We start from the raw sequence: 20073 nt of genomic DNA on the forward strand, positions 1-20073 counted from the left end.
CTGGATTTTTGAAGGCATAACATCTGGGCTTTAGTTCTTCCTTCATTACACTACTTGTATGATCTTAAACTATTAATTGTATGATCTCAAACTAACACAGCATTGTAAAGCAACTATACTCCAATAAAAATTAATTTTAAAAATTTAAATATTATAGCTTCCTCATTTATGAAATATGGATATTAATGTCTGCTCTAACTCCTAAAATCGTTAGTGAATCAAGAGATCATATTCCTGAAAGTAATTTTAAAAGGTAAACTCTAAAGTATGAATATAAAATGTTAACAACAATCATTGAATTAATGTGATTTTCCGTCAGTCTACAAAGTTTTAAAGTTAAATTTATTTCCTCTAGGGCTTACCTGGTGGCGCAGTGGTTGAGAATCTGCCTGTCAATGCAGGGGATACGGGTTCGAGCTCTGGTCTAGGAAGATCCCACATGCCACGGAGCAACTAGGCCTGCTCGCCACAACTACTGAGCCTGCGCGTCTGGAGCCTGTGCTCCGCAACGAGAGGCCCGCGCACCGCGATGAAGAGTGGCCCCCTGCTCGCCACAACTAGAGAAAGCCCTCACACAGAAACGAAGACCCAACATAGCCAAAAATTAATTAATTAATTAATTAATAAAAAAAATTTATTTCCTCTAAATTATTTTTCAAATATAAAAAAACTTAACTGAAGTCTTTACAGCTATAGTAATCAAGACAGTGTGGTATTTACTTAATGATAAACATAACAATCCATGGGACAGAATACAGAGTCCAAAATAGACTGACACATATGTAGTCTATTGATTTTCGGCAAAGGTGCCAAGGCAATTTAAAGGAAAAGGGCTAATCTTTTCAACAAATGTTGCTGGAACAAAGGGATATCAATGTGCAAATAAATGAACCTTGATTCTTACCTTATACTATATGTAAAAATTAACTCTAAAAGGATCACAGACCTAAAAATAAAAGCAAAAACTATAAACTTCTAGAAGAAAATAACAGGAGAGAAATTGTGACATAATAAGAAATATATATATATATTCGATTTCTGTCCCCATTTCCTGGCATAGAACTTCTAAAACCCTTGGAATTTTCTGAGTAATAGGGGTGAGAGGAGCCCCTTTCAACCATACCTGAGTTTATGCTAAAGAGGTGACTTTTGGAGGGTGGGGGCTGGTTGCCAGAGGAACCAACCCTGTGATTAAAGGGTTGGAACTTTCAGTCCTACCCCTCAACCTCTAGGGAGGGGAGAGGGACTGGAGACTGAGCTCAACCACACTGGCCAATGATTCAATCAATCATGCCTATGTACTGGAGCCTCCAAGAGAACCCTAAATGATGGGCTTTAGAGAGCTTCCAGATTGATGAACATATCAAGGTGCTGGGAGGGTGACATGCCCAGAGAGGGCATGGAAGCTCCACACCCCTTCCTAAGTACCTTGTCCAATGCATCTCTTCCATTTGGGTATTTCTGCATTATATCCTTTATAATAAACCAGTAATAGTAAGTAAAGTGTTTTCCTGAGTTCTGTGAGCTGTTATAGCATATTATTAAACCCAAGGAGGGGGCATGAAAATCTCGCATTTATAAGTGGTCAGTCAGAAGTACCTGAAGTCTGAACTTGTAATTGGCATCTGGAGCAGGGAGGCAGTCTTAAGGGACTGAACCCTTAACCTGCAGGATCTGCACTAATTCCAGGTAGTGTTAGAATTGCCTGGTGTGGAAAACCCACACATTTGATGTCAGAAGTGTTGTGAGCAGAGAAAGAGTTTTCTTTCAGAATCTTTGTGACCTTGGGTTAGGTAGATTTCTTAAATGGGACACAAAATATACCATAAGAGAAAAAAATAATACGTTGAACTTCATCTTAATAAATCGATAAACTGGATTTCATCAAAATAAAAAACTTTCAGGAACTTCCCTGGCAGTCCAGTGGTTAAGACTCCACGCTTCCAATGCAGGGGGCTTCGGTTCGATCCCTGGTCGTGGAACTAAGATCCCACATGCCCCACAGCATAATAAATAAATAAATAAAAATTAACTTTAAAAAAACCCCAAACTTTCACTCTTCAAAGACACTGTTAAGTCAATGAAAAGTTAAGCTGCAAATTGGAAGAAAATATCTGCAAAACACATAACTGATAAAGGACTTGCATCCATAGTATACAGAGAACTCTCAAAACCTAATAATAAGCCAAACAACCCACTTTTTAAAAACTGAGCACCGGATAGGCAAATGCATAGAGTCAGAAAGTAGACTCGTGGCTGCAGGGCTACAGGGAGACATGTATTCCAATGTTCACAGCAGCTGTATTCTTAATAGCCAAAAACTGGTAACAACTGAAATGCCCATCATCTGGTGAACTGATAAACTAATTGTGGTATATTTATACAATAAAATGTTATTCAGCAATAAAAAGGAACAAATTACTGAAACATGCAACACAGATGAATCTCAAAAGTATACTAAGTTAGGACTTCCCTGGCGGTGCAGTGGTTAAGAATCCACCTGCCAATGTAGGGGACACGGGTTCGAGCCCTGGTCCAGGAAGATCCCACATGCCGCGGAGCAACTAAGCCCGTGCGCCACAACTACTGAGCCTGTGCTCTAGAGCCCATGAGCCACAAGTACTGAGCCCGCGCACCTAGAGCATGTGCTCCACAACGAGAGCAGCCACCACAATGAGAAGCCCGCACACCACAACGAAGAGAAGCCCCCGCTCGCCGCAACTAGAGAAAGCCAGCGTGCAGCAACAAAGACCCAACACAGCCAAAAATAATTAATAATAATTAATAAATTTATTTTAAAAAAGTATACTAAGTTAAAAGCACAAAAGACCACAGATTATAAGATTCCAGTTATACGATATTATAGAAAAGACAAAATATAGGGATAGAAAGCAGATCAGTGGGGGTAGAGGGAAGGGACTGACTGCAAAGAGGTACAAGGGAACATCTTGGGGCAAGAGAGATGGTCTATATCTTGACTGTGGTAGTGGATACATAACTATACAAAATTTTCAAGACCCATTATACAATTGAAATTGGCATAGTTTATCGCAGGTAAACCATAGCTCAATAAAGCTGATTTTAAAAATTTGAATTCTCAAAACTACTCTGTAGTTCCACTCTTTTTCACTAAAATCAAGATATGATAATGAGGTGTTCGGTGATGTTTTAAAACAAATGACTGTGAGAATCTGCTATCAAGAATGCATTGTATTTGATAACAAAACTACCAAATTCCCAAAGGAACAGAATATACTCAGTTTTAAGGAAATCCAATGAGGTTTGGCAAAAAAGCAGATTGGCTTATGCAGGGTTATACAAAATACCAGTGATGAGAGGAAGGAACAGGTTAATAAGCAGGAGAAGAAAACAATTCACAAAACCTTGCTCTAAAGATACTTTCTCATACAACTCTTAGGAACATGTCATAATCTTACCTGTTGGTTTTCAAATTCCCTAATTTCCCCTAGGGTATTATGGCAACTCTGTCAATATATCATATATGTAATATATAATATAATAAATAATGGCATAAGAAGAAACAAGGTAGCAATAAATGAGGCAAGAAAAGGGATACTGAGAGAATCCACATAACATTCCCCAAAAAGGGGTGAGACTGGAAAGGTAAAGTTGGAGCCAGGTGGCCCAAGCTAAGAGTTTATCTCACAGAAACTGAAAATGATAAAAAGCTTTTAAGCTGGAGAGTGACAATAAAAATGCTGTATTGAAAGAATAATCCAATGGCCACATGCAGGTTAAATGAGAGCAGGAAAGATCAAATGCGAAGACATTAATTTCTAGACATTAAAACATTGCCTAAAACTACCTGCCTAAAACTACATCAATGGTTTTCAAACTCCTGAAACAACTTTTTTGTTGTTGCTGTGACACAGTCACACCCGTGAGTCCCATCAAAAAAACATCTAACATTACCTTATAGGTGCTACTACTAAACAACTGTTCAGAGCACAGCAAGAGCCCAAACTGCTTTAAGTACCAAAGTAGGTGTTAAAGTCCGGAAAGAAAGAGGGCCAGAAGGTAAAAGAGGTGACCTCACCCTGGTCACACAACCCACTGTTTGCCTCTACCCTCACTACCACCCACAAACAGCTGTCTGGAGAGCTCCACAGCATCCTGGGAATTCTCCTTAGTAACTGAATAGGGATCGTGAATCCAGGTTGATAAACAGTGATCTATAGTAATTAACCTGGAGGAAAAAAAGATTTTATAGAAATATAATTAATTTTTTCCACAAGAAAAAAAAAAACTAAAACTCAAGGGAATACATATCCAAACACATAAAAGTATTTTAGTAAACAATAAAGCCTTAAATATGAAAAAGGACAAATTAAGAATCTGAGAATGGACATCTAAGAAGTATATATACTATTCCAAAACCCTGTCATATGATCAGATACAGTGACTAAGATGTATGATGATAAAGTAGGCTTAGCACAGTTGTCAATGTTTTACCTACCTGTTTTTGCATCCCAAAAATTACTTTTCTCTTAGCTTATCTGACACAACCAAAGTCCACACAGACTATATCACCATCTATTCTATGAAAAAAGGATGGTATATTTATAATCAACAATGCAGACATCAATGTTTATACAGGAGTCAATAATGTCTGAAGAGTGAATAATTTCATGAAAATTGCTTCCTGTCTATCTCCCTTCATTATAATATATACTTTAGTAGGAATTTTTGTTTCTTTTCTTCACTGATATATTCCCAGTATGAAAACAATTCCTGGCATGTAGCACTTGCTGAATTATTAGATTTTCATATTGGCATCAATAGTTCATTTCAGTCACAAAAAGTCCGTCACTATAATCATCATCCTCAGATGAAGGGCTGTAATAACAAGTTCAGTTTTATTCAATCTACTTAAAAGTTACCCTTGAGGGTATTTTTTTAAACTGAAATTAACCATTTTTTTTTGCCGGTTTAGTTATTAGTTAATTTATGAAAAGTGTCCGACATAGTTCCTGAAATCACAGCGGAATAAAGGTTAGTGCCTTTGCTTTGCTACTCCCTTTCAAAAAGTTATCCATGTCCATAACCTGCCGCATCAATGATTATTTCCTAAAGCAAGTATATTGAAGACCATAGATTTAATCACAGGACTCATACTGCAACAAACACATAGAAAAATACCTTAGAAAAGTATCACTTGTATAGATAACAGAGAGAGGATAGAAGTTATTGAATTCATTGACTTAAATTAGGACGACACCAGGAGAGCACAGCTGACAATGGTCTCCGCACAGGTTGAAAACTGCAACAAAAGTGAGCACTGTTGGTAGTTTATCATTTTCTCAGGTGTATGGGAATAGGAAAAAAAAACTAAATGTCATTCCTTTAAGCCATTTTCAAGAGCTGGGAGGGCTACTGTGACCTGACTTTTATTTTTCTGCTTACACCCTAAACAAAGACATACATTTGAAAAAAACATAAAAGGCTGGATGGTGGAGGTTTAAGACAGCCCTCCTTTGTTTCCAAAGCTTCCTATACTTCACCATCGCCATCCTTATTACTCTGTATTTTAAAAGCCAACATCATAAGCTCCATGAGGACTATGTTTATAGCTGGAAGAGTGCTGAGCACATACCAAGCGTTCAATAAATATTTCCCGAATAAATACTGCCTGAATCCCCCACAGAATTATAAGCTTCATGAGAGCAGGGGTTTCGAGTGTCTCATACACCAATTTTCCACTGCACTTAGCACAGAGTATGATCCAAAGAAGCTAATCAAAAGCTATTTACTTAATGAATGTGTTTATGACCAGGAACACACACAACAAAGTGACCTATATGAGACTCGAACCCATAACCTTAGCCCCATTATAGTATGCACTAATGAACCAAGATAAGGAATTTCACAGTGTGCATATAATCATTAAATCTCACCCACAAGCACTCACAAAAGTTTCAAGAAAATTAGTCAAATATTGATTACTTTCCCAGCCATTCTCTTTATTCTAAACTTTGTTCCCCAATACCTTATCTCAAATGACCCATAATAATAGATCCTAAAAATTAAGAAAATGTTGTTTGTGCCAAAAAACATATCTTCACTAAATAAAAGTGGAGAGGATTAAAGAAATAAGATGAATGCCAAGAGGTACTCAAAGAAGTCAAAGAAAATCAAAGGCTATGCCCCAACTAAACTGAAAACAGGATATCCTTCAAATTAAAAAATAAAATAAAATAAAATTCCCACTCACTCATCAACAGAAGTCAGTTTTGACACTTTTCTGGAACAAATGGCTCAAAGAAAAATGCAAATTTTGTCATTTGCTCTAACGTGTCACTTTAAGATCAGCATAAGCAGTTGCTCGAGACCAACATACAAGAGTAAAAAATGATTTAAGGAAAAATGTCAGATATCAAAACTAAATAGTTTTGTTTTAAAACAGCAAGTCATCTCAACTTTAGGAACTCATCAATTTTGGAAAGTCTGAAGAAGTACATTCTCTGGAAAAAAGTTTTTAAATGAAAAGAAGTGTATTCTTTTTATGGAATATGACAAATATAATATAGCATAATTTGACTCTCTAAGATACTAACACCTCACTGATCCAAAGATTTATCCTAAAAGAAAAACAAGAAACAAAAGAAAGATAATCTCAACAAAAGAAAATACAGGGAGCATAAATTGTCTATAATTTAAAACATGCACATATCATCAAGTTTGTGAACTAAAAGCTCAGGTATTTTATTATTATTAAAGGCCTCATTCAGAAGTCTATTATTTTACTCTGAGGAACATCTGGTATTATGTTATTCACATATTACTAACATTAGCAATATTTATTAGGTATGATTCTGTCCCCGTAGGTGCTACACCATACAATTTAAAAAGGCATAGACCTTGATCTCTGGGTTCTTTTTTGAGGTCCAAAACAATCCTTATGTACGTCAAACCAGCTTTGTTATTTGGTTTCCTAGCCTACAGCAGATTTAAAATTGGAAATCAAAAGAATGGCTAGATTAGAAACAATAACCAATTCAGTTAACAATGAGCACCTCTAGAGCCTAGAGTACCACTTCCTACCAACAGGAACCACAACTTCTTAAAGAAACAGCTGACCGCAGAATTGGAACAGGAAGTGTAAAAGAAAAGTTTGAACATCTTATCACATCAGAAAGCAAGGAAGCTAAGAAAGAGCACTAGGACCAGGACTCAGGAAGCAGTGTGAAGATACTCTCAGAAGTCCAAGATGGGAAAATCTAAGCATCAAATTTTAGAAGAGTAATGGTAGCAGATCAAAATACATCAAATATATAAAAATCTGTAAGTTTCAATTTAAAGGATAAACAGAAGAAAAAGAAACATGTTTGAAAAAAAAAAACACCAAAAGATACAATCAGTACTTATGTTAAACTTTACAGGAGAAAAGGTCTAGCTTCTTTAACAAATTGCAAAGGGAAAAAGAAAAGGGAAGGGAAATATATAGATTAAAATACTTGAGACATAACAACCAAATGCAACGTACGATCTTGTTTAAACCTTGATTTAAACAAACCATTGTAAAATGACACTTTTGAGACAATCAGGGATATTTGGCTGGATATCTGACATTAAGAAATTATTGTCAAATTTTAGGTCTAGTAAGAGAAGAGTCATCTTTCCAGATATATAAGCTGAAATATTATGGGTGAGGTTTCTTAAATAATTAAATAAAAAGAAAGGAAAGGATAAAGTACACTGACACTAGGTGACAAACAGCAAGGAAGACAGTTATAACTGTCTAGGGTCACTGAATATATGGAGCAAACAGTTCTACACAAATAGCTCTCAGAGGCATCACTGTATTACAGCACAGAACCATGTCTAATGCTCATAGTAACCCCCATCAGTCGTCAAGAATAAGGTAAATTATGTTCTATATACACAGCTTAGGCAGATCAGATGTCCAAATAATGGAATACGATGCATTAAAGTTTATATTTATACTCACTGAGAAGGAAAGATGATCACAACATTTTAAGGGGGAAAAAAAGGTTGATTTTGCTGCTTAAATCTGTTTTCTTTTACCCAAGCCCCCCAACAACACACACCACCTAACAGTACCTTGCTCTAAGATAACTGCTGATTGTTTAAATGTAGAAACATAAGAACAAACATCCTGAAGGGCTTCCCACTTAAGAGCAAACACCTTCAAACTAATTTACATTAATGGTCTAGTCCATGTGTTTAACACAATTTCTAAGTGTAAGATAAACTATTATGCAGTTACAAAATTACAAGAACCATAAAGAATGTTCGCTAACTTAAAATGACTTAATTCAAAAATCTCACCTGAACCCTACTTAAAATATACATGCAAGTTATCATGGGCTGAATTGTGCACCTGAATCACCTTATTGTGTCAAAAAGCAAGCAAGTCCTCAAAGAATGATGGGAACAGTCGAAAGAATACAGAAGCCAGCATGAATGGGTAGCCGATAGCCAAAACAGGACCAATTTGAGTATCAAAATAAACAGTAATGGATTATAGCCCATTGGAAAAAAATAGGATACCTGATTCATACAGATATAAATAAACCAATAATTTGAAGGTCTGATGAGGAACAGAGTATTTGCAGTTTCAAAGTACCTCCTACAAAACACTAATTACAAAGATTTAAAAAAAAATGTATATATATTTAGTTAGTTAGTTATTTTTGGCTGTGTTGCGTCTTCGTTTCTGTACAAGGGCTTTCCCCAGTTGCGGCAAGCGGGGGCCACTCTTCATCACCGTGCGCGGGCCTCTCACTATCGAGGCCTCTCTTGTCGCGGAGCACAGGCTCCAGACGCGCAGGCTCAGTAGTTGTGGCTCACGGGCCTAGTTGCTCCGCGGCATGTGGGATCTTCCCAGATCAGGGCTCAAACCCATGTCCCCTGCATTGACAGGCAGATTCTCAACCACTGTGCTACCAGGGAAGCCCTTACAAAGATTTTTTTTTAAGTAATTTTACAGTGGAAAGGCCTGGCAGACACCACCTTAATCAAATGGTCAAAATGGCCATTACCAGAATGGGACAAATCAAAACTGTGTGCCACCTGATAGGATGCAATGAGACAAAACACAGCTTCACCTGTGTGGCTTTTGTGCCAAAGATACATAACTCGAATCTAATCAGGAGGAAACCTCAAATTTAGGGACTTTCTACAAAACAACTGGCCTGCAATCTTGCAAAGCATTAAGGTCATGAAACCCATGGAAAGACTAAGGAACTGTTCCAGATTGAAAGAGACTAAAGAGACATGACAACTAAATACAACATTTGATTTTGAACTGGAGCCTTCTGCTATAAAAGACATTATTAAAACAATTAGCAGAACTTGAATGGGTCTGAGGGTGAAATAGTAGTAATGTATCAATATTAATTTCCTCATTCTCTTCATTGTAATGTGGTTATGTAGGAGAATGTCCTTGTTTATAGGATATATACACTTAAATGTTAGCAGGTGTTAGGGCATCATTTCAACAACTTAATTCTCAAATTGCCATGACCACAAAGAAGACACTCCCAACACCTCTTGGGCAAGATACAGGCTGCAAACATATGCCTATAGAGGCCAGGCAATAAGGTAAATACTTGAAACAAGCTAGGTATAAAGCAAGGACTGAGGCTGTTTACCTGACGCATCACTCAGTGAGTATATATCATCTGGAATGCAAGTCCACAGTGGCAATATCATTCCATTTTTCAAGAGAAACCAAAGATGCAGATTTTTGTGTGAAATTTCCCAATTTTTAACACACTCAAAAGGGCCAAACAAAACATGTCTGTCGACTAAATTTGAACCACAGCTGTCTCTGGCCCAGAGGCATGTTTCTCAAACTGAAGCCTAGGGATAAAAGGAAACCACATGATATACATGGAACATATTCTTGGAGCTGCAGTTTTATCCCAAGAGCTTGCCTGGAATTTTCTGGGAGAGGAACTATTTCTTTATTTTTAAAATGCAATATTTTGGAGTTTAATGCAAAGTTCATATGATTTTTAAAAACTTCTCATTTAAAAATAATTTCAAGCTTACAGAAAAGCTGTAAGAACAAGAATAGTACAAAAAAACACCTGTACAGTTTTAACCAAATTCATCTACTGTTAACATTTTACTCATTTGCATTACTTGCATAAGAGCATCCTTCCACCCTGCCTCCTCCTCTCTACGCAAACATACAAATATACACACACGTAAATACATAGCTCTATATATACATATATGTGTATATATATATAAAACATATACACATGTTACATTATTTTTTCTGAACCATTTGAGAGTAGGTTATATATCATGGCATTTTATTCCTAAAAATTTCAGTGTGTATTTCCTAAGAATAAAAACATTATTTTACAGAACCTTAGGATAGTTACCAACTTTAGTAAATTTAACATTGATGCCATACCTTTATCTAATCTACCATCCATATTCCATTTTTGCCAAATGATCCAATAATATCCTTAATATCATTTCCCCCTCTAATACAAGATCCATTCTAGAATCGGGTACTACAAGTAGTTGTCATGTCTCTTTAGTCTCCTTTAATCTGGAACATTTCCACAGCCTTTCTTTGTCTTTATAATATTAACATTTAAAAAAGTACAGTCTCGCCCCCTACCCTTTTAAAAAACAGGATGTTCCCCATTTGGAGTTCAATGTTCCTCAGGATTACATCCAGGTTATGCATTCCCGGCTGGCAAACTACGTAAGTGATGTGTTCTTCGCAGGCATCACATTCAGAGGCACACAATGTCCACTGGTGCTATTTATTTTGATCATGCACTCAAGGTGCTGTCTGATTTCATCACTGTATAGAGTTACTATTTTTTTCCCCTTGTAACTACTAAGCAATATATGGGGAGATATTTAAGACCATGCAAACATTCTGCTCCTCATCAAAAATATCCCCAGAGATTTAGCATCTACCAATGATTCCTGTCTGGACTAATCTTTATTATAATGGTTGCAAAATAATCATATGAATTTTTAAGTTAAGTAGACTCAATTTCTGGCTACACTCCCAGATCCCTTAGGTGTAAGCACTCGGTCTCCTCTACTTTAGGAGCACTACAGTGCAGTAGTTTGAATGTAACACTAGAATAATTAGGTGCAGCTTCCAGAAAAAACAAGCGTACCTGAGCCATGCCTTAGAGACTGGATAGATTTTGTAAAGCTAATGAGGTGGAGAACCAGTCAAGACACATACAACTCCATCAGGAAAGCTGAAAAAACAATATGGTGAATGCTTTGCAAAGTAAATAACATACCCTAGCCTACCAGTTTCATAAAGCCACATTTCCACATATGGAGTTTGCCTGAATTACACTGATTCTAGAACTATAGATATACTTTCGCTGCTACTGATATTAACTATATTCTAATCATTATATTCAGATTCTAAAAACTTTTCAAAAACAGCACAATTCATTATAACTACTTCTCATTGTTCATCCACATTTTTATATATATATATATATATATATATATATATATATATATGTGAGCCCTCCGACCTAGTCTCTCAAAGATAGGGAACAGACACTAAAAGTGTACCTTTCATCTGATTGTGACCCCTAGAAAGAAATAAATTTTACTGCCATCTAAGGCAAACATATAAAACTGAAATTAAGTTTCTTAAAGCAATATCATGCAAAGCACCAATATTTTATAATCTTTCTTTCTTCCTCCTCATTCTTTTTAGTATTTGTCTTGACTGCAAATAAATTGATTTCTAAATCCTTAATAGGTGATGCACAAGACCTGCACTTGAAAAACACTACCCTAGAACCTGGCACAGAGTTCTTTATCATATTCCCAAAAAAATCCGGAAGTTTTCATTTATTTCAGGTGAAATAAGAAGAAAACAAGAACATAAAGAGTTATTTAATATTTTAAAGGATTCTGAGATTGTGTATGATAATTTTTTTGGTCTTCCAAGTTATTATTTTTTTATGCAACCATGGTAAGAGCGAAGGTTGTAAGCTGCCAATTATATACTGGTTCCCTAATATTTTTTCCCCCAATTTTATAGGGTCATGAAATCTCCACTGCTCTGCTATGAGATTTCAAAAACACATAAGAGTGTCAGCCTTCAATGGGTTTACAATTTGGCTGGGGAAATAAGACTTACAATAATTTTAGGACTTGTAATAATTACTTCTACCTTTTGAGAAGAAATATTCTGTGATAAGTGCCCTAAAAATGTTCTTATGTTAAAAGTTCAAGGGTGAATATTTTAAGCTGGGAATGAAAGAGAACAAATAATGAAAGGTGTTCAGAAAGGAAACAATATTTGAGTTGGGCCTTGACGGGTACTTCAAAAGAGAATAGTCACAGGGATGGAAAAAAGCCAATCAAATATGGGGAAAAAGAAATAGGTCAATTAGGCCAGAACATGTTAAGACAGTAGAAACAGATAATGGAGGACCCTTGACAACAAGGTTAAGGTGCTTGAATTTAGTCATTAAGGCAATGAAGCAATCTGAAAGAGTGAATGGGAGAGTCAAAGCACTGTTTAAGGAAGATTAGTCTGAAGCTCCCACACACACACACACACAACAAATTATAGACAAGTGGAGATTCTTGAGGCTATGCAATAATCCAAACACAGAAAAATAAGGACTTCAACTGTGGTGGTGGAAAAGGAAAGTAAGGAATGGGAAAAGGTGACAAGGATTGGTAAGTCTTAGAAGAGATTTTAATGTGGTAGGCAAAAATGGCCAGGAGTCAAACATGGTTCTAAGATTTCAAGGCTGGGTGATACTTACAGACAGTGGAAAATAAGAAAAAGAAGCTGATTTAGAGGATGAGGAGCTCAGATTCAGGTATGTTAGAGTCAATGTACAAGTGGGTTATAAAGTGTCAGTAATAGTGTAAGGAAAAGAACATTGGACCCCATCAGAAAAATCTGAGTTCAAGTGGAAAAAAATGGGGACTTCCCGGATGGCACAGTGGTTAAGAATCTGTCTACCAATGCAGGGGACACGGGTTCGGTCCCTGGTCCAGGAGGATCCCACATGCTGCAGAGCAACTAAGCCCGTGAGCCACAACTACTGAGCCTGCGCTCTAGGGCCCATATGCCACAACTACTGAGCCCGCGTGCTGTAACTACTGAAGACCGCGCGCCTAGAGCCCATGCTCTGCAACAAGAGAAGCCATGGCAATGAGAAGCCCACACACTGCAAGGAAGAGCAGCCCCTGCTTGCCACAACTAGAGAAAAGCCCACGTGCAGGCAACAAAGACCCGATGCAGCCAAAAAAAAAAAAGAAAGAAAAAAATGGTTAGGATCTAATGAAAAAACCACCAGAATGCAAAATTATATCTACAGTATAATTTTCACTGTGTAAAAAAGGAGGCATAGGAAAAGAGTAAAAACAAGTACATCAACATGAGAACGTCAGCTGAATACAGATAAACTAGAACAAAAGATAATTTCTTTTTCTCTCTTCTTTTGTACTGTGTTCTCATTGGATACAAACCTTACAAATTAGGCTCCCCACCAAAAAAAAAAGAAAAGGAAAAGAAAAATCTGGATTTGAATAGTCTTTTTAAAAACTGCAAACTCCTTGAACCTTAGTTTCCTCATCTATGAAAGAGGAAATAATTTCTTCTCTCCCAAGGTTAGTGTGCAGATAAAATGAGATAAAGTTTTGTAAACTATAAAGCAATATGCAAAGTTAAAGCATTATAACAGTGACAGTTAAAACTATAGGACAAGATATCACACAGAGACATAGAAATATACTACAGATTTGGGAAGCACATTATTTCCTTAGACTATTTTAAAGTTTTAGAATCCATCTATTTTAAAGTCAAAATGTTGGGACTTCCCTGGTGGCACAGTGGTTAAGAATCCGCCTGCCAATGCAGGTGACACGGGTTCGAGCCCTGGTACGGGAAGATCCCACATGTCGCACAGCAACTAAGCCCGTGCACCACAACTACTGAGCCCGTGTGCCACAACTACTGAAGCCTGTGTGCTCTAGGGTCTGTGCTCCGCAACGAGAAGCCAGTGCAATGAGAAGCCCAAGCACCACGATGAAGAGTAGCCCCCATTCACCACAACTAGAGAAAGTCCCCGCACAGCAATGAAGGCCCAACGCGGCCATAAATAAATAAATAAATTTTAAAATAAAATCAAAATGTTGTCATATTTCTTTTTTTTTAATTAATTAATTAATTAAATTTATTTTTGGCTGCGTTGGCTCTTCCTTGCTGCGTGCGTGCTTTCTCCAGTTGTGGTGAGTGGGGGCTACTATTCGCTGCGATGCATGGGCCTCTCATTGCGGTGGCTTCTCTTGTTGCGGAGCACGGGCTCTAGGCACGCAGGCGTCAGTAGTTGTGGCTTGCAGGCTCTAGAGCGCAGGCTCAGTAGTTGTGGCGCACGGGCTTCACTGCTCCACGGCATGTGGGATCTTCCCGGACCAGGGCTTGAACCCTTGTCCCCTGCATTGGGAGGCGGATTCTTAACCACTGCGCCACCAGGGAAGCCCTGTCATATTTCTTATGAACAAATATTGAAGTTTTACATGTAATAGAAATGGACTCATATACATAAAATTAATACGGTACTTGTCCTACGTGCTATTCACACTTAAATACAAAGCAGAAAAAGACCTAGTAATATCATTCCCTAGTATTTGGACTTCTAAATAAATTATTTCATGGTTTTAAAAGGCCAGTCTCTATAGAGATAAATTCAGAATCTCCAAACGTTGTCTCTCAGAAGTTACACGCTTGATACATAGCACTGCATTCTAAATGGTGCTTCCCCCTTCAACTCCCATTTCTGGTACTTTAATCTCTAGATATGTATTTAAAACCAGACAGTAAGCTCCTAAAGGGCAATAAGAATGTCACAAAAATAGGTACACATTAAGAAATACTCTAGCTAACTCATGTTACAGATGTACGAGTTACTACTCATGCCATATTATAACGTAAGCCTATCTTGAGCCCTTCAAGAGACAATCATTAAGAAATTAAAAGTTAAGAAAACATTCCCCAAGTAATATTATTACATGGGAAACATTTTTATATGAATAAATATATACAGAATGCTTTAGACTAGATTAATATTTAAAAATCATATACTACACTGTTCCTTTAAGAAAGCAAGAGTATACGTGAGATGAGAAATAAGTTCTAATATTGTGATGTTAAAGAGATTGTTTTAAAATATCTCATAAACTGAAGCATACTACTACTGCACTGAGACTGTTACATTTCTTATACTAACACTACAATTCCATCCACTACAATTTTTCTTTAAAAAGAAGTTTTGGAGTTTTGCTTTTAACCTTTGGGGCAGAAAAAGTTAAAATTGATGTGGTTAACAATATGCTTTCTTTAAAGCATAAACACAGACAAAACCTGTAGGCTAATCCCAAGACAAGTCTTAAAATTAAAACCTTTATTATGAAAAAGAGATGCTAAAAAAACTAAGCATGAAATGCACCTAACCCCTGCCTTAAGAAAATCAACAAAAAATGCTGTATCAAGCTTCCCACTTTTGCACATAGACCTGAGATTTAAAATATTTACTGTATATATGTTTTGTACATGTATGTGTGTGTATTCTAAACTGATTTGCAGGCAGGACATCAAGATAGATTGTTTTCCCCTCACTAAGTTAAAAAAAATTGTTTCTAAAGTATTGCTTTTTTATATTACCCTATTCGTGAACTAAAAGACACTTTGCCTGAAGTAAACGGTACCACCACCTGCCAGCCAAACTGCCTGAAATTCATCAGCTGTAGAGATTAAAAGCATCCTTTAGTTGTTTTTATGTAAAACAAAATACAAAAGGTATATGATTTCTATGTGGAACATATAACACAATCACCCACAATCACCTAACGTTCCTCTCAGTGATTTCAAAACCACTACACACAGTTTTAATTGCCATTAGACATCTTATAAAATGCACATAATAGTGTTTTCCTTATCTAAACACACAACAATCAAGGGTACAGTTTGAATTTTAAAAGTTTTTCACTTTATGAAATGATGCACCATAACATTCCCTTAAATAATCAGCTTCTCTATAACCACTGTTTACAAAGCACTGAGCTTTCCTGCTTATAAAAATGTAGTTTTCTTACACTTTTTTTCAAGAACTCATCTAGTATATAAAAGGAGACACACACATACACTTCCTTGAGAATAAATGTTTTCACTACTTGTGACCCCAGAAAAACTTCACATGTTTTGAATTCTTGTTTGGTTAAAAAAAGTTTTTAAACATCTACTAGAATATAAGAGCTTGCCTTTACATTCATGGCTCTCGTGATGATAAAATAAAGATCAATGTAACTCTAAGCTCTAGACTAATGAACTGCAGGGAACAGAAACAAGCAATTTGGCAAGAGCTGGGTAAAGCTACGTTTAAAGACTACCAATAAAATATACCAGCATTACCCTTCCCTCACTCCCAACTCTTTAAGGTTTCAATTAAGATGGGGCCTAGTTTTACTCTTTCAAGGGGGACAGAAAGAGAAAGCACAGAGCTCCTGCTGAGAAGTATCTTCATGAGAAGCAGCTCCAAAAATACTGCCAGGAACCATTTCTTGCCCCCCAGCTGACATAGGTTCCTCTCTTTAAATACAGGTATATCCCCTGCTCCTGACCAACACCATACTTAAAGAAAGGAAGTCTCATCAAGGTACCATCCAAGGATGGCATCAAATAAATAAAAAAATTATCAAATGAATAAAAAAATTCAACACTAGGGTCAGCTATAATGTTCTTGATGAAAAGTGGGAGCCTCAACTAAAATTCATCTTCATCTCTCAGTCTCTCCTATCAGTTGCCTCATGAACTGGGTAAGAAGGGATAGCTGTTTAACAAGGATATCCACTGTTTCAAAATAAACTTAAATTAGTGAGAAAGACTCCCACAAAACACAGAAGATGAAGCTTCCGCAAGCCTTCGACGTCCTCAGAACCAACAGGAAAGAAGTAAAAGCTGATTCTAATTTGAGCAGTGATCCCACCATTCCTACAGGCTGAGGAGCCTACAGTTCAGAGATATCTCAGTCCCACCACATCCCCCAAGACACTCAGTTTTTTGGCTAAGTATATGATCACCTCTTCGTGAACATGAAGGACAAGCCTTTCAGTCCAATATGATTAGAGAATAAATCCAGGCATAAGGCTTAAAGAAAAAAAAAGCAGTGAAAAGTTGATTCCTCTTTAAAAGGAGCCCAAGAATGAAACAACTTCACAATGTAAGGAATTGTAAGACATCAAAGGTTAGATAATGGACAACAGGTGCCTTTGGGGAGGAAAGAGTAACACTCAGTTGCCTCCTATTTTAGGATTTCCACTCTCAAAGTACTTGTGTGTGTGTTTCCCAAAGAAAGTGTGTGTGTTTTTCCCCAAAGAAAGTCAAGGCCAAAATTATGGTTTTTACTATTTAATACCTATAATGGGTCCATTGCTCTTTAACCTACTTTTTTATTTTAGATTTTACGCCACCAGGGAAGTCTAGATTTTTAAAAACCCATTTAATCTCAGTGTGTCTGAATAAAGTATGGCCTATGGCCAGATTATGCACTGATCCATGAACATTAACCAACTAGGAATTTATTATCAAGAAATGCAAAGAAAGGCGTCTGAATACAATCGACCTCCACATAAAATACTCAATATACAAATCCAGCAGCAGGTATCACGTTAACTGCAGTATCAGCCAAAGCAGAAACTTTCTCTCACCATCATGACAGCTGAGCTCAATCTTTACAGTAACCAGATTCCAATGGCCTCAAAGAATAGTAATTCCAGACAGAGATTATAGGGGACTGAGTACCAGCCTTGAGTTCTGATTCCCTTGGCCAGTTACAAAATTTATTACCTTTATCTGGGTGAAAGGGAACACTGAAAGGATACTTCAGCCTACTCCCCTTTCTCCAATCCACAAAGACAACATATTCCAAAAATGGAGAATCCTTTCTTTCCCTGTCAGAGGCCCCCTTTCCTATGGATTAACTGGGCAGGATTACTTCTCCCCAGCATGCGTGCAGAGCCAGCAAACATAGTTCTGCTTTCACTCCTCTTTTAAAGAGGGTCCCCAGGCTTCCCTGGTGGCACAGTGGTTAAGAATCCGCCTGCCAATGCAGGGGCACGGGTTCGAGCCCTGGTCCAGGAAGATCCCACATGCTGCGGAGCAACTAAGCCCGCGAGCCACAACTGCTGAGCCCGCAAGCCACAACTACTGAAGCCCGCGTGCCTAGCGCCCGTGCTCTGCAACAAGAGAAGCCACCGCAATGAGAAGCCCATGCACCGCAACGAAGAGTAGCCCCTGCTCGCTGCAACTAGAGAAAGCCCGCACGCGGCAGCGAAGACCCAACACAGCCAAAAATAAATAAACAAAATAAATAAATTTTTAAAACCCCACTTATGTTAAAATAAATAAATAAAAATAAAGAGGGTCCCCCAACACAGATGCACCTCTTCCTTTCCTGTATTAGGCAAATGATGCTTCAGTGCTTCTGGTTCTCTCCACCACTGCAAAATGTTCAGAGAAGTGGAGGGAGTGAAGGGAAGTTGTCAGTTACTCTGAGAAATACCCAAAAGAAGACTCCAAATTTAAAGTGAATACTTGGTGGGGCGGGGGGGAGTGCCCCCCTCCTGATGAGGGAATGGGGGTCCCTTCCCTAAAAGGGAGCCTCTGCGTGGGTAAGGGGTGTCCCCAACCTGAAAGAGAGCTCGGTATGTGGGAAGGGGGAGGAATGTTGTACCCAGAAAAGGGGTCAGGGTTTGAGAAAGAGGTGTCCTAACCCTGAAGGTGGGGGGAGCCGTGAGTGTATGGGGAGGGCTGTACCAGCTTTGGGGGGCCGCGCTGAGGGAAGGGGTTCCCACTACGGTGAAGAAGGGCCCCGCACTGAAGAGGACGCTGGGAGGAAAGGAGGGTCTTGCTGAGGAGGGCTGGCATGGGGGGAGGGGTTCTGAGTCCACCGGAGCCCGGAGAGGGGCAGCAGGCTCGAGGGGAACATGTGCAGTGGAAGTGCCGCCATCCCCAGGGGCAGGGTGGAGAGCAGGCCCGGGCTGCGTGTGGAGGGAACAAGGTTCCCACCCTCCGCAGGAGAGGGAGGACTCCCAGCCGTACTCACCGAGGCTGCCGGCGAAACCGTCCATCTTGCGGGGAAAGCGCCGGGCTCCAGGCTCAGCGGGGCGGGCACTTCATTCAGCGGACCGACTAGGGTCGCCGACGCTGAGCCTGACCCGCTAGCTTTCTCGGGCGCCCGGCTTGGCTCCCACCTCCCGCCTCCGTCGTCCGTCCGTCCACCACGGGGCAGTCAGCCGCGGACGCCCGGACCACTTCCCCGTCAGGTTGAGAACCGCGCCGCGCCGCGCCGCTCCGCCGCCTGCCCGGCCTCCCTCCCAGACAGCAGCCGCGAGCGCCCCGCCGCGCCCCGCCCCCGCGCCCGCGCGCAGCGGTAGCTCCACCCCTGCGTACGCCGTCACGCTTCCGACTCCGCCTCCCACGTGACGACCCGGAGGCGGGGTCTTCCCGACCCTTCCCTCTCACCTTGCCTCGGCCTCGGGTTCCGCCCCCCGCGCTCGGGAGGGGTGGCTACGCTTGCGCGATGGGCCTGCTGAGGGCCTGGGACTTGGTGCTTGAAACTGCTTCCGAATGGGTGGGGATAAGGGGAGACCTCCGGCATGGGATCCTCAGGAGCTTCTAGGGATTCCTTTTCCTCGCAGCCCCTGGGGAGTGCGCGGAGACCCATCGGAGCTTACGTTTGGAGCCCCTCTAACAGGAGATGGTCACCCCGTGTGTCCTAGAACACTAAAGAGGCAACCAAGTGCGGGGAGGGGTCCAAATTTCCCGGGTTCTCCCTTTGCCCCAGTAGGATGAGGGACAAATGAGGGCGAGTCTTCTTGACTAGCTCAAGGCCACCATGCCACAACCCAAGGCACACAGCAGAGCCTAAGACATACCAGAAGCAAGGAATGTTAGTACTGGACAGGACCCAAGAGTTCATCTTGCCTCCCCTTCAGGGAGGACACTGAGCCTTAGAAAAGACATGAACTGCGCAAGCTCATGGAGCCTGGTAGAAGCAA

At 39.4% G+C, this 20073-nt stretch overlaps 1 protein-coding gene across 3 annotated transcripts in view; it reads right to left on the reverse strand.

Moving 5' to 3' along the window:
- The window catches only part of EML4 (EMAP like 4), a 155510-nt gene extending 136099 nt beyond the window's left edge, over window positions 1-19411 (reverse strand). For 2 of the 3 annotated variants that reach the window (XM_029232119.1, XM_029232117.1), the window contains exon 1: window positions 19119-19385. In XM_029232119.1, the coding sequence (XP_029087952.1) occupies window positions 19119-19143 (25 nt within the window). In that variant the 5' untranslated portion in view covers window positions 19144-19385. Of the gene's footprint in view, window positions 1-19118 lie in introns of all 3 variants that reach the window. The other variant, XM_029232118.1, reaches the window with a different exon arrangement.
- Window positions 19412-20073: the final 662 nt, after the last annotated feature.

Source organism: Monodon monoceros, unplaced genomic scaffold (genome assembly GCF_005190385.1).
Source record: "Monodon monoceros isolate NGI ecotype Baffin Bay Population unplaced genomic scaffold, NGI_Narwhal_1 Super_Scaffold_19, whole genome shotgun sequence".
Lineage (NCBI taxonomy): Eukaryota > Metazoa > Chordata > Mammalia > Artiodactyla > Monodontidae > Monodon > Monodon monoceros.